A 13,560-nucleotide genomic window follows, 5' to 3' on the forward strand; every position below is an offset into this window, starting at 1 on the left:
CATTTTCAATACATGTCAATGGGGATCGTTTATTTGAGTTTCAAACTCGGTCAAGGAATCAATTAACTCATTCTCTGCCATTCATGAATTTATTTGGGAATTGAAAATATGACCTAGAGGGCCATGCCTGAATTTGTTAGGGTTTTATTTTTTCTTGTTTGGGTGCCGATAAAGTGCTAGCCATGGCCTCTGGCATTGTTTTTTTCCTTTCCATAAAGGGCAGCATTTCCCTTTTTTCCATGTTAGCACTTTGTTCCAGCTTAAACTGTTTTCAAAAGCCCTATATAAACCAATATGTATATATTGCATTGTATTTTGTACAGCCACCCTCATGTCAAGCTCATGTAACTGCAGACCCATATAATTTAGGAATTAACTCATTTTTTTCTGATGAAAGAAGACAGTCTAAAGTTTTTTGCGCTGTATTGAATGTTTATGTAGTCCTAAAACTCAATATTCTGTGGGTCCTGGAATTTGAGTGACATGACAAAAACCCAGGCACTGAAGTAGCCACATTTTTTTTATGTCTGGCAGTGAATGAGTTAAACACGAAAGTCACTGCATCAAAGTAGTGAAAAGTATTCATTTTGTCAGTCTTGTGCTGATGGAGTGGGCCTTCCCCCCGCAGACTCACCTCGCTCGTTTTGGTGGTACCACTTGATGTGCTGGCTGCTGACTGCCGTGGGCGTGGTCTGCATCCTGGTGGCACGCGAGCACTACAGCGTGGATGTGGTGGTGGCCTACTTTGTCACAACGCGACTCTTCTCGTGGTACCATAGCATGGCCAACACACAGGTAAGGTATCATGTAACATTAATTTTGTTGGATCTTTTTCATTGGTTTATAATTAACTTTTTTCCCTGATACTGGCATTCACCATCCTGTCTCCCAAACCCGCCTTCTGCGCAGTGTGAGTGCTCACCCAACAAATACCTCACCAACACCTGGTGGAACGTGCTATTCAACTTCATGGAGCGCAACGTTCACATGCCCGTGCCGTGTGTGTACGGTTGGCCCATCAGCTGGGCGCCCGCCTGCCTGAAAAACCCTTGTAAGAAGTACTCCATGGTACAGAGCACACGGGATGAGTGACAGGCTCAGGGAGGGTAGGAGAGGCGTCAGTGTTCAACAAACAAACATGCCTAGGAGGTTCCTTACGCTTTGTCTGTCTGTGCTTTTTACTGTTCTAATTTAAACAGCTGCATCCTTGGCTGATTCTGTGTGTGTGTGTGTGTGTGTGTGTGTGTGTGTGTGTGTGTGTGTGTGTGTGTGTGTGTGTGTGTGTGTGTGTGTGTGTGTGTGTGTGCGTGTGTGTGTGTGTGTGTGCGTGTGTGTGTGTATGCGTGTGTGTGTGTGTGTGAGTGAGTGAGTGAGTGAGTGAGTGAGTGAGTGAGTGAGTGAGTGAGTGAGTGAGTGTTTACCAAAACTGCCTTTGAGTTTTTATGATTCATAATAATTAAACTTGGTTTTAGAACCTCATCTTCTTCTTTTCCTTTCGGCTTTTCCCTTCAAGGGGTCGCCACAGCGAATCAGTGTCCTCCATCTTTAGAGGTTTGATTCGCATGTTTGTTTTGGCCATGTATTTGCCTTGTATTAAACTGAATTAAGAACACTTAAGTGTCTTATTTGCACTGACAAATTAGCAAAAAACATTAAAAGTCCCCATGGCATCTGCTGTTCTATTACATTTTTCCTGAGCTGTATCTTGTGGCCACCATTTAGATTCTCCCTCACAACTTTGACATTTCTGGGTGTTCATGAGCTGCAATATTTACACTCATGCATTAGAAAAAAACTAGCATCAAAAATACCCCATGTGTTCAAAATAGCTTATTCAAAATAGCATACATGATCGGCCCCAGCCTAAAAATAACTAAATAAATGAAAAAAAACTAATGGACATACAAGGTATTTGTTTTGGAGCTTACAATGACATACGTGTTAAGTTTCGAAAATCATAAATCATGAGATTTTCGTACTCGCGACAATGGTGCGTGAAACAATAATGTGTTACAAAAGTGTAAATTAGAAGTAAATAAAACACAAAAATGCTTTCATTGTTTTATACATTCATTTAGTATAAAATGTATTTTGTTTTTTTACATTTTCTTTTGTATCACCTTACAAATGAACTTTGTCTATTGTGTCAATAGTTGCTTTATAAAGTGAGTATTTTGGTCAAAACCGAGTCTCCCGACCAAATCGTGAGACTTAACAGCTATGCAATGATGCTAAGCTAACGTCCATACTTTCTATTACCTTTGATGGCATAGTCATTAGCATGCCTTAGCCTTCTCTCGTCTACCGTTAGTCTGTTTAGCTACGACAGAAATGTAGCGCAAGCCGGGAACACCTGATCAGTCTTTGTGGCTAATCTACAATTCTAAAACTAATTTGACACACCACTGGACATTTTCTGTCCGTTGCATCCAGGGTTTCAAGTACCTTAAATCGAGGTTCAACCATATGTAAAAAAATTATTCCTAGACAATTGGGTATATTCAATGAGGTAGGATGTTGCATTTTAAACCCTATATTGTCTTTTTGTCAGGCCCTCCATGTCAGTGTTGTATCAAAGAGGTGAGGGTGAGGGCAGTTCCAGGATTGACGATAGCGCTACGCAGCCGACAGGAGATAGGGTGACGCTGATTGGTCTCAATTCTTTGACCCATGACGGACAAGAGCTCGGCTGCAAGTCGTACGAAGTCGCCAGCCGAGCCCTTAGCATGACTCGGCGTGATGAAGGATCCTCCTGTACGTGGAGAAAAGTTACCAATCTCGTCAGGAAACTTGTGTATCATCACTGCGACACATGCATATATGATCTACCTTTTAGGAAATGTGGGGGAGTGTAGTTAGACTGTCATTTGTGATTCAACATTTTAATTTAATCATTTCCAACACTGGCTACGGTGAATTATTTTTTTTAGTTTGTACTTAGTCTGACAAGTTTGCAAATCACTGGTTTAAATTATCAATAACATTTCAAAACATAACTTGGTGAAACGTACTGTGATATAACTCACAATCTCGGTAGGGGGCCCAACAACATAAGAGCCATTTGACTTTAATGTGAATTCCTTTCAGTGTTAGTCACATGACCAATGGATCATAATATTATTGACCAAACAACGGTAGAAGTGAAAAATTATTGATTGTCGACACTGCAGTTACTCTACCTTTTTTTAAAATTAAAATTAAGACTTTTGGGCCATAATATTATTGGCCAAATAACAGTCGAAGTGAAAATGTATTGTCTACTTTGTGCATTTACTGTACCATTTTTAAAATTCAAATGGAGAATTTTAAAGATTTTGCCCGAACATCTTCACGATTTTTAATGAATAAGATTTTTTTCAACAACTAGAAAAGTTATACACTACAGTATACAGAATAAAAAGAACGGGACTTGAATCCCTTCAAGTCATGTATCCGGGATAAATTAATATTTAGACTGACCTATCAGAGAAGCCCATTTTTTTCTGTCCAACAGGAGACCAGCTACCCACAACATGGCAAAGATAGTTCGTTGTGTTTATTTTAGAAAAGAAAACATGGTTTGATTTCGTGTGCAAATACGGTACGCTAACTTTGACACGATGCTCCCGCTTTGGAGGTGGTCGCTGCTGTCTGAAGTAAACGTTGCAACTTTACTCGTCTTCATCGTTGTCTATTTGTCTCTTCGCCACCTTCTGAAACGCCCTCGCCGTCGTTTTGCTAACATACCCCCGGGTCCCAAACCCCTGCCGATCGTGGGTAATTTCGGCGTTTTTCTCATCCCGTCGTTCATTCGGAGTAGGTTTGGAAAAGCGTCGAAACCAAGTTTGACCCCCGTGGAGGGCCTAACGAAGCAGGCGGCAATCTACGGCGACATTTTCAGCCTGTTTGTGGGCACGCAGCTGATTGTGGTACTGAACGGATATGACGTCATCAAGGACGCTTTCCTCCACCATCCTCGGGTGTTTTCGGACAGGCCGGACATCCCTTCGGTTACCATCATGACCAAACGCAAAGGTGCGTACTTCATGGAATTAAAGGACAACCGACGCCTGCGGACAAGTTGTGTCCATAATTTGTAAAATCGCTTTAAATGACTTCTACTGAGCGTATTTTACAAAGATTCCACGGCATATAGCTATATTTTACATTTTAAGACTTGCGCTGAATATTCCGGAAGTCTTGTTTTTGAGTTGGTGACGAGTCCTCACGTCACGTCACTGCTCCCTACTGTCCCGACATGGCGATGCCGGGCTCTGCTATGATAGGTCCCTGCTCTCAGGTTGGGGGGAGCAGAGGTCTACTGGATGAGGTGATACCAGGGTCAATTGGGCATTCAGGCCAGTCGTCAGTCAGGACAACAGAGGAGCCGCAGGGAGTAGTCCTCTGCTCCCCCCAACCTGAGAGCAGGGACCTATCATAGCAGAGCCCGGCATTGCCATGTCGGCACAGTAGGGATATATATATATATATATATATATATACAGTAAAGTCTCGTTATATCGATATTCAAGGGAGTCTGAAAAAATGTCGATATAACCGGGACTATCGATATATCCGAACCTGTTTGCATGTAATTTTCTCCGTGCGTGCATAGAAATAGTATCGATATAACCGGGACTATCGATATATCCGATATCGATATAACGAGACTTTACTGTATATATATATATATATATATATAGATGGCCAAAACTACAAGTAAGACTTTAGTTTGCTGACGAAGCTTCTTGGATGGGAAGCGAAATGTCCGACACCTTTAAAGGACATCCGACATCACTTTTTTGTTTTTTAAATGACACCAGAACGTTTTATAGCATCTAAAATACCCAAAACACGCAGTATGATATGCTTTGTTGTTACACATCCAGTTATGATTATGATTCAAATGTTTGCAATCGATTAAAGAAGTCCTTCCGTATCAATTCGAGCCGTCTGGACTCCAATGTAGCGGCCAGAAAATGCATTAGATGGCGCCCAAGCTCAGTTGGAAATTTTTGTCAACTTTCATCTTCTTTATGCATGTTACCGCAATTGGCTGCGACACACAACGATTCACCATCACCATTTATTCCGTGTCATTTTGAGGCAAACGGGCGGGGGGGAATGTCTCATCCAAAAAGAGGCAATAAAATGGCCATCGAGCTATGAGGAATCAATCAGCCCATTTTCACAGGCTGATACATTCCTTCCATGGAGCTTGACTCCCTCTGCTGGCGGCTTTTGTATGTAACACACGGTTTAAAAAAACAGTACAGCAAAATACATTGACGTGATGGAAAGACGCTACAATGCGTCTTTTTTACGGTCAGGAGGCGGTCCTTTTCTGACGTCACGTGAGGACTCGTCACCAACTCAAAAACAAGACTTCCTGAATGTTAAGAGCAAGTCTTAAAATGTAAAATATAGCTCAATATTCCCAGTAGAAGTCATTTGAAGCCATTTTACAAATTATGGACACAACTTGTCCTGAGACGTCGGTTGTCCTTTAAAGAAGTACAGATGACGGCTGAAGAAACCTTTTCATCGATTGGATTGGATAGGATTTGCCTTTATTATTATTATTATTATTATTATTATTATTATTATTATTATTATTATTATTACCAGCGTTGGCATTATTTATTATTATTATTATTATTATTACTGTTTATTCACTTTTTTTCATGACGTTTACTTCTTAAATTGCATTTTCAATGATTTAATTAGTGGAGTAATGAAGCAGGCTATAACTTGAGAAGCAACTGGCTTCAGTTCAAAATTGTCCCTGTCGCCAATCATTTACCCCCACCTACCCCCGAAAATAAAGGTATCGTCTTTGCGCCATATGGGCCAGTGTGGAGAAAGCACCGCAAGTTCTGCCATGCCTACCTTCGAAACTTCAGTATGGGGAAACTTAGCTTGGAGCCGTGCATCCTCCAAGGCGTGGCGACGGTCAAAACTGAGCTTCTGCGACTCCGTCAGGTTAGCAAAGGCGGCATGGACTTGATGCCACTGGTCAACAACGCCGTCTCCAACGTCATTTGCTCTTTGGCCATCGGTGAGCGTTTCCCCCAAGACGACCGCCAGTTCGGGACTCTGCTGGACCTGATGGTAAAAGGCCTGGAACTGTGCGTGAACAGCCCCGCCGTCCTCATCAACGTCTTCCCATCACTCTATTATCTACCCTTTGGCGCCTTCGGGGAGCTCCGGTGCGTAGAGCGCGACATCACCGCCTTTCTGAAGAGGATCATCGCTAAGCACCGAGACACGCTGGACCCAGAAAACCCCAGAGATTTAGTGGACATGTACTTGGTGGAGATGGCAAGCCAAAGAGCTACGGGTGTGGAGGACAGTAGCTTTGATGAAGACTACCTCTTTTACATCATTGGGGATCTCTTCATCGCTGGCACTGACACCACCACCAACTCTCTTCTTTGGATCCTGCTCTACATGGCCGTGCATACTCGTGTCCAAGGTATTTCAAACAAAAACAAAATTAGTCACAAGTTGACTTCTATAGGAATAGTGTTTCCATGCTATTTGCAAATAACAAAAATTCTCTCATGAATGACACCCTTTAAAGGTCTAATTTATCTCAAAATGCCATTCTTCATTGAAATGAATGGACATTTCATTAATCTGTCTCAATGTGTTTTTTGATGAGGAAAAATAGCACTTTAGAATCAAGATAGACAATTTAAATACTGCAATGGGCCACCGTTTTTCATCACTGCTACGAAATTGAGTTAAAAAGTTAAGATTTAAACATGTTTACTTTGACCGTGTATTCAGACAAAGTCCAGGCAGAGGTGGACAAAGTAGTGGGACCAAGGCGTGTTCCGTCTCTGACTGACTGGGGTTGTTTGCCCTTCACCGAAGCCACCATCATGGAGGTCCAGAGAATAACCTCTGTAGTTCCACTGGGCATTCCACATATGGCATCCAAGACCACAGGTGAGATCATATGACATCAAGTCCTGCTCCCCTTTTTTTTCAAACCTGAACCAGGGATGTTAGAATGTGTTTTGTGTGTGCAACTTCTGTTTTTTTTTGTACTGGGTCCTATTTTAACAAAACATTTTTGTATCTCTGACCAACCAACTAATTACACGACATAAAAAGGCTGAAATCTTGGAACGTCAGTTCCCTGGCACTGAGATGAATTTGAAACCTGATTCGTCAAAAACAGTCACACTGTCTATAGTTGAAGTTACTGAGAAGGCCATGCCGGTCTTTAACTCATTCATTGCCAGACGATGTGCAAAAATGTGTCCACTTCATTGCCAGGGTTTTTGTCATTGTCGCTCAAATTCCAGGACCCACAGAATATTGAGTTTTAGGACTACATAAATATTCAATGCGGTGTAAGAAACCTTAGACTCTCTTCTTTCAGAATCAGAATCAGAATCATCTTTATTGCCAAGTATGTAGAACACACAAGGAATTTGTTTCCGGTAGAACACGCTGCGCTAGTATCGTCGTAAAAAAAAAACTGCTAAGTTGCACTATACAGTTCCATTTTGGCTACTGTTTCATCAGGAAAAAAAGAGTTAATTCCTAAATGACATGGGTCAGGGGTTATCTGAGCTTGAAATGATGTCCAAATGTCCAAAATACAATGCAATACATAAATATTGGTTTATATAGCACTTTAAAAACAGCTGAAGCTGTGACAAAGCACTAACATGGAACATAAGGAAATGCTGCCCCCATGTGGAAAAGAAAAAAACAGTGCCAGAGGCCACGGCCAGTGCTTTATTGGCACCCGAGCATGAAAGAACAAAACCGAACAAATTCAGGAATGGCGATCCACGTCACATTTTCAATGAATGCCATGTCAATGAGATAAAGGACAACCAACACCATTTTTTTGTTTCCTAACTGACATTAGAAAAATGTTTTATAGCATCTAAAATACCCAAAACACGCAGTATGATATTTTTACTCAAATGCAAAACACCAATAAAAATGACTTAAAGTGTCCCAAAACTACTTCAAAATGACCTCGAGAAAGTTTCAGTTTCAGAAGGTCCCGCCCCCTTGTTCGTGACGTCACGCCAGGACGTCTTGCCTTGCTCTAGAATCAAAACAATGGCTTCAGATTCGGAGAAGATGCTTTCTTGTTACTCATCCAGTTATGAATATGATTCAAATAGTTCTGAAGAGGAAAGCATAAATGTTTGCAATCGATGAAAGGAGTCCTTCCGTCTCATTTTGAGGTGCCTGGACTCCAATGTAGCGCCCAGAAAATGCACAACTTGGTGCCCAAGCTCTGTTGGAAATGGGCTGATTTGTCTGCTGGGAATTTGTGTCAACTAGTATCAAATAGTAGTCTTTGTGCAACACACAATGATTCACAACCGTGTTATTTGTGTTTTCCTTCTAATTTCGCCATCAACACGAAGTTTTCAGACCAAACAAAGTACCCAAAATGCATTGTGTGTTGTTTTTGCGGCCAGGGGCGTTACAGACGTGACGTCACGTCTGGAACCGTCACCAACTCGAAAACAAGACTTCCTGAATATTCAGCGCGAGTCTTATAACGTAAAATATAGCTATATGCCGTGGAATCTTTGAAAAATACGCTCAATAGAAGTCATTTGAAGTGATTTTACAAATTATTGACACAACTTGTCCGGAGGCGTCGGTTGTCCTTTAAAGGACAACCGAGTTTGGACAATGAGTTTTTCTGATGTCAGTTAAGAAACAAAAAAGTGACGACGGTTGTCCTTGAAAGTTCAGTAGTTTTACTTGATTTTAGTTGTCCAAGTGATTTTTTACTATTGTGCAACACATTTGCAGACTTCCGAGGTTTCACGATTCCGGAAGGAACGGTCCTCCTGCCCAATCTGTGGTCGGTCCATCGAGATCCCACCGTGTGGGACCAGCCCGATAGCTTCAGGCCGGAGCGCTTCCTGGACAATGAGGGCAAGCTGGCCAGAAAAGAGTGCTTCATGCCTTTTGGCATCGGTACATTATTCATCTTACATGGCAAATGTTCATATTGAATGTATGTCATTTTTTTATTTCTTTCCCTGGTGTCAGGTCGCAGGGTGTGCATGGGTGAGCACCTAGCCAAGATGGAGCTTTTCCTCATGGTTACCGGCCTACTGCAGGCCTTCACCTTCCGACTGCCGGATGGAACGCCGCCGCCACCCATGCATGGACGTTTCGGACTGACGCTGGCACCGTGTCCCTTCACCGTGTCCGTCAACCCTCGTGGGTGAAATCAGCCGATTGGATGGCCACAAAGCCAAACAGTGCAATAGATCGTACATACAAAGTCACTAGACACTTTATTAGGTACATTCATTTTGGGTTCATCATTTTGCGTTAGACCACAAAACTGCTGATTTGTAATTCATAGTTAAATGAACCAAGACTGGTTATTCATTGCCCGTGTGGTCACACATAGGCTATGGTAACTACACTTCACCTGGTGTGAGAATGTCACTTTTGTAAGTCCGGAAAGATGAGCAACAAGAATCTCCCAGCATGTCGATTTGGATCTGTGCCTGGGTTGTAGCCCTCATGGCTGGAATTTCTTTTTACTCGTCTCAGTTTTTTTAATACATATCATTTACAGCATGGTGTCCATAATCGATCAGAAACATGGATAAGTGCAGTTTTGCTGCTTTGTTTATTTTTTAGTCGGGGCGGGTGTATTTTAAATAAAAACAACCTCATCGGCACCTGTTATGTGACGTCATCAATGTGTGTCAAAAGTCACTGGTGAAGAATCGCCTGGCGCCACGTGACCAAATATTTTAAACAATCTTTATTTTACATGTTACACAGAAAGATATTAACACTCAAAAATGAATAGTCTGGCGGGTGTATTTTAAATAAAAACAATAAAAAAAAATAGAATGCAGCCACTGCTGGTTTTAGAATTCAAATGTAATTTGAATACCGATATTATTTGATCTCCGACTCAAAAATCTACTTTGGAGTGACGACGTTACTATAAATGGAAATTGGCTATCATAATTATTTACTTTTTAAGAGATACTTTTAGGTTCTTTTCTCCGACCTTGCGTGGCCTCTGCGAGCTCATCGGCACCTGTAATATGACGTCATCGATGTGTGTCAAAAGTCACTGACGTCACGTGACCAACCACCGTCCTGTTAGCTTCTAGTACAGCTTTGCTGTCATGGCGTTTTTCGGACACCATTTGTGCAGATCTTTTTCTTCGTCGGCCTTCGCGAGTGTGGCCATCAAGCATGTGGTCATCATCGGCGGAGGACAAATGGGAGCGGGAATCGCTCAGGTGAGCCGAAAATGTCGGTTTTGAGTGCTACCTTAGCGGCTACGTGGCTAACCGATTGTCACAAGAAAGCTTAGTGTCTTCACGAAAACCGGGATGTTATCGTGCAAATTGAATTGTTTGCTGTAATTTATGCTCCGGTTCCTTAAACGTTTGCCTCGTTTAAAAATGTGACAATGTTTGTTGTTCAATGAACGAACTAACCTAGCCAAGTTCAAACAGGATGAGTTTTCCCCTAATTGCAGTTTAAAGATTTAGCCAGTAGATGTCGCCGCCCGCTTGCTTCGTTACCGTTTTGGAAACGTTGTTATAAAAATCGGATTATTTTCTTATATGTTCTTGATTTTTATGTTTCAATCTAAAGTCGCATGCGGACCTAAACTGAAAAACAAAATGTATTAGATGAACTACTGTTTATGATAACATGTAAGAAAATAAAAAACGCAGCATCATATGTGTGCTCCTTTACTCACAAACTCCTTGAATGCTTTGCATTAGGTCGCTGCTTCGACAGGCCACCAAGTCACGCTGGTGGACACGTCAGACGCCATCTTGACAAAAGCGGTCAAGGGCATTGAGGCGAGCTTGAAGAGAGTGGTCAAAAAAAAGTTTGCCGACACGCCCGAGGTGACCCCCCCCCCCTTTATCATGTCTCAAGCGAAGAGCTCCTTCTAGTTTTCCTGACCCGTTCATATTTCCTTTCCAGGCGGGTGAGGAGTTCATTGCCAAAACTCTGCGGAACGTATCCACCGCCACAGACGCCGCCGTCGCCGTACAGAGCACAGACCTCGCGTTAGAGGCCATCGTAGAAAACTTGAAAATCAAACAGGATCTTTTCAGCATCCTTGATAAGGCTGCGCCATCGTAAGCGTTCCACCCTTTTCATTTTTCCTTCTAAAACTGTAAAAGCACAATTGAGTTGTCGGCGTGTGAAAAAAAACAAGTCAAGAAAAAAATCTGTCAATACTTTTCAGCAAGCCAATTCCCAACAAATTTCTCTTTTTTAAAAAAGTTGTGTTGATTGTTTCTTACGTACTGTTCTAAATTCATGAGTTGGTTTTCAGTTAGATTAAACTAATTACTTTTGAAATTGTTTACAATGTGTCAACTGAAGCTATTTATCATTTTAATGTGAGGTTTCGGATTGGACAAGTGAAATCAATGGAGCTTTGCACTTTTTAAAATGTATTTTATTTATGTATTTATTTGTGTGTTTATTTATTTATTTGATGACGTACTTCAACTGTGCTTGTCCATTTAAAGTCTTTTTAGTGTCTGTAGCACCCTCCTCTTGCTCTTTCTTCAATCCTTTTCTTCTGTCTTTCTGTTTTGTTTTTCCCGTCTAACTTTCAGACACACCATATTTGCCAGCAATACGTCGTCGCTGCCCATCGGCGACATTGCGAGCGCCACCTCCAGACTGGACCGCTTTGGCGGCCTACATTTCTTCAACCCGGTCCCCATGATGAAACTTGTCGAGGTAACGTCATGTTATTAATTCGCCATTTAATCTGATACCATTTGTATTCCATGAATTAAATGACCTCTGGATGAGAACATTACGACAAATATTTTTTGTTCACGCAAAATTGAGCATTTCTTTTTTAGGCTGATGTCGTTGTTCCACCTCTTGCCAGGTCATCGGAACATCTGCCACGAGCCAGGAGACGTTCGATTCCCTGATGAAGTTTAGCAAGGCACTGGGCAAAACGACCGTGTCCTGCAAGGTAGGAAGAAAGGAAATACGGCAACGCTAGCTGGTTAACCGACACCGTTCCGTTCAGGACACACCCGGATTTATCGTGAACCGTCTACTAGTCCCTTATATGCTGGAAGCAGTTCGTCTGCATGAGAGAGGTAAAAATAAAAAATAAAAAAAGATGTGGCACAAAAATCACCAGTGGACACTAGAGTGCCACGTGACTTCAGGTCATGGATCCAAAGAAGACATCGACGTGGCCATGAAGCTCGGTGCTGGTTACCCGATGGGACCCTTTGAGCTGCTGGACTACGTGGGCTTAGATACGGCCAAATTCATTTTAGATGGTGAGTCAAAATGTCAGTTTTTGTAAGACGACAAATGAATCTGGACTCGAGGTTGACCAATTTTTGTCTTGCAATCAGGTTGGAGCGCCATGGAGCCAAACAATCCTCTTTTTACACCAAGCCCTTTGCTCAATAAATTGGTCGCCGATGGAAAGTTTGGCAAAAAAACGGGAGAAGGATTCTACAAGTACAAGTAGCATTGCTTTTGGGTAGGAATGGCGTAACAAGACCATTGAATAAGTATGATGTTGTTCTGATCTTCATGTGACTCATAATAATGCTTATGTGCCTTTTTCCCCCTGAATAATAAGATCACTGTGGATCATAAATAAACACGGGGAGGATTATTTTTGTGGATTACCAATTGTTAAATTTCTGGTGCATTTAAACAATGAAAGATCTCTTGTCTATTGACCACGTAATCATGTATACATGATTACGTATATATATATATATTATATATACAGTAAAGTTTCATTATATCGATATCGGTTATATCGATAGTACTGCTTATTACGATACTATTTCTATGAACGCAAGGAGAAAATTTACATGCTGCAGGATCGGATATATGGATAGTCCGGTTATATCGATATTTTTTTCCGACTCCCGAGAATATCGATATAACGAGACTTTACTGTATTTGAAAAGAATGACAGTATCGCTAGCCTCCTGTAAAGCGAAAAGAGCATACTGTATCTGTAGCGAGCTGCATAAGCAATTAAGCAAATATATTTTTTCGTGTTAATTTAATGGCTGTTTTGTCAACCTTCAATGGCTGAAAGAGTAGAAGAAATATGGATTTCGTTGCAGACATGCAAAAAAACCATTTTCAAAACGGGCTTTTTCAAAGCGGCCATTTTCCAAACGGGCTTTTCAAGAAAAGACAAGGAAAGGTTGGACAGCTCCGAAGCTAGCAAAAATAGCAAATAATATTGCAATTTTATGAGGTTATCAGGTAAGAGCTGAAAGATACAAAAAGCAAAAAGTAGCTTGTTGCTAAAAAATAAGAAAAGGTATAACGGTAAATCCCATCCAATCCAAATTAATTTAGTACCAAAAATAATGTACAGTGATATGTACAACCACTTACCACTTACAAAAAAAAAACACAAAACATATATATTATAGTTTTGACAGGCGCTTAAAAAATAAATTTATTATTATTATTATTATTGAGCGAGTTGCTTGTTCTGTAGCCACAAAGGGACGTAAGTCTTCTTGTGCTGGTCCCAAGCCCGGATAAATACAGAGGGTTGTGTCAGGA

The 13,560-nt window shown here is 41.3% G+C and overlaps 3 protein-coding genes across 3 annotated transcripts in view; all 3 read left to right on the forward strand.

Moving 5' to 3' along the window:
* sgms2a (sphingomyelin synthase 2a) overlaps positions 1–2,017 on the forward strand; it is a 9,933-nt gene extending 7,916 nt beyond the window's left edge. Inside the window, exons 5-6 of the mRNA XM_089006574.1 lie at positions 629–795; positions 910–2,017. Coding sequence (XP_088862700.1) covers positions 629–795; positions 910–1,092 — 350 coding nt within the window. The 3' untranslated portion in view covers positions 1,093–2,017. The remainder of the gene's footprint in view (positions 1–628; positions 796–909) is intronic.
* An 878-nt stretch (positions 2,018–2,895) lies between these two features.
* cyp2u1 (cytochrome P450 family 2 subfamily U member 1) lies at positions 2,896–9,633 on the forward strand. The gene is made up of 5 exons (XM_089006573.1): positions 2,896–4,014; positions 5,807–6,454; positions 6,772–6,933; positions 8,782–8,949; positions 9,025–9,633. Exons 1-5 carry the CDS (start codon positions 3,600–3,602, stop codon positions 9,204–9,206), a joined length of 1,575 nt encoding a protein of 524 aa, XP_088862699.1. The 5' UTR covers positions 2,896–3,599; the 3' UTR covers positions 9,207–9,633.
* Positions 9,634–10,075: 442 nt separating this feature from the next.
* hadh (hydroxyacyl-CoA dehydrogenase) lies at positions 10,076–12,642 on the forward strand. Its single transcript, XM_089005962.1, has 8 exons — positions 10,076–10,250; positions 10,746–10,874; positions 10,954–11,111; positions 11,601–11,727; positions 11,885–11,974; positions 12,032–12,104; positions 12,177–12,293; positions 12,372–12,642. The coding sequence occupies exons 1-8, from the start codon at positions 10,134–10,136 to the stop codon at positions 12,488–12,490; spliced, it is 930 nt and encodes a 309-aa protein (XP_088862088.1). The 5' UTR covers positions 10,076–10,133; the 3' UTR covers positions 12,491–12,642.
* Positions 12,643–13,560: the final 918 nt, after the last annotated feature.

The sequence above is a fragment of the Hippocampus bargibanti genome, linkage group LG10 (assembly GCF_051943395.1).
Source record: "Hippocampus bargibanti isolate YZ-2025 linkage group LG10, ASM5194339v1, whole genome shotgun sequence".
Lineage (NCBI taxonomy): Eukaryota > Metazoa > Chordata > Actinopteri > Syngnathiformes > Syngnathidae > Hippocampus > Hippocampus bargibanti.

Excerpts from the sequence above, each read along its gene's own strand:
- cyp2u1 (XM_089006573.1), top strand. The coding sequence starts at position 3,600 with ATGCTCCCGCTTTGGAGGTGGTCGCTGCTGTCTGAAGTAAACGTTGCA. Across the intron at positions 6,455-6,771 it reads CGTGCATACTCGTGTCCAAG|ACAAAGTCCAGGCAGAGGTG; the intron begins GTATTTCAAACA and ends CCGTGTATTCAG. Across the intron at positions 8,950-9,024 it reads CTTCATGCCTTTTGGCATCG|GTCGCAGGGTGTGCATGGGT; the intron begins GTACATTATTCA and ends CCCTGGTGTCAG.
- hadh (XM_089005962.1), top strand. The coding sequence starts at position 10,134 with ATGGCGTTTTTCGGACACCATTTGTGCAGATCTTTTTCTTCGTCGGCC. Across the intron at positions 10,251-10,745 it reads TGGGAGCGGGAATCGCTCAG|GTCGCTGCTTCGACAGGCCA; the intron begins GTGAGCCGAAAA and ends GCTTTGCATTAG. Across the intron at positions 12,105-12,176 it reads AGTTCGTCTGCATGAGAGAG|GTCATGGATCCAAAGAAGAC; the intron begins GTAAAAATAAAA and ends ACGTGACTTCAG.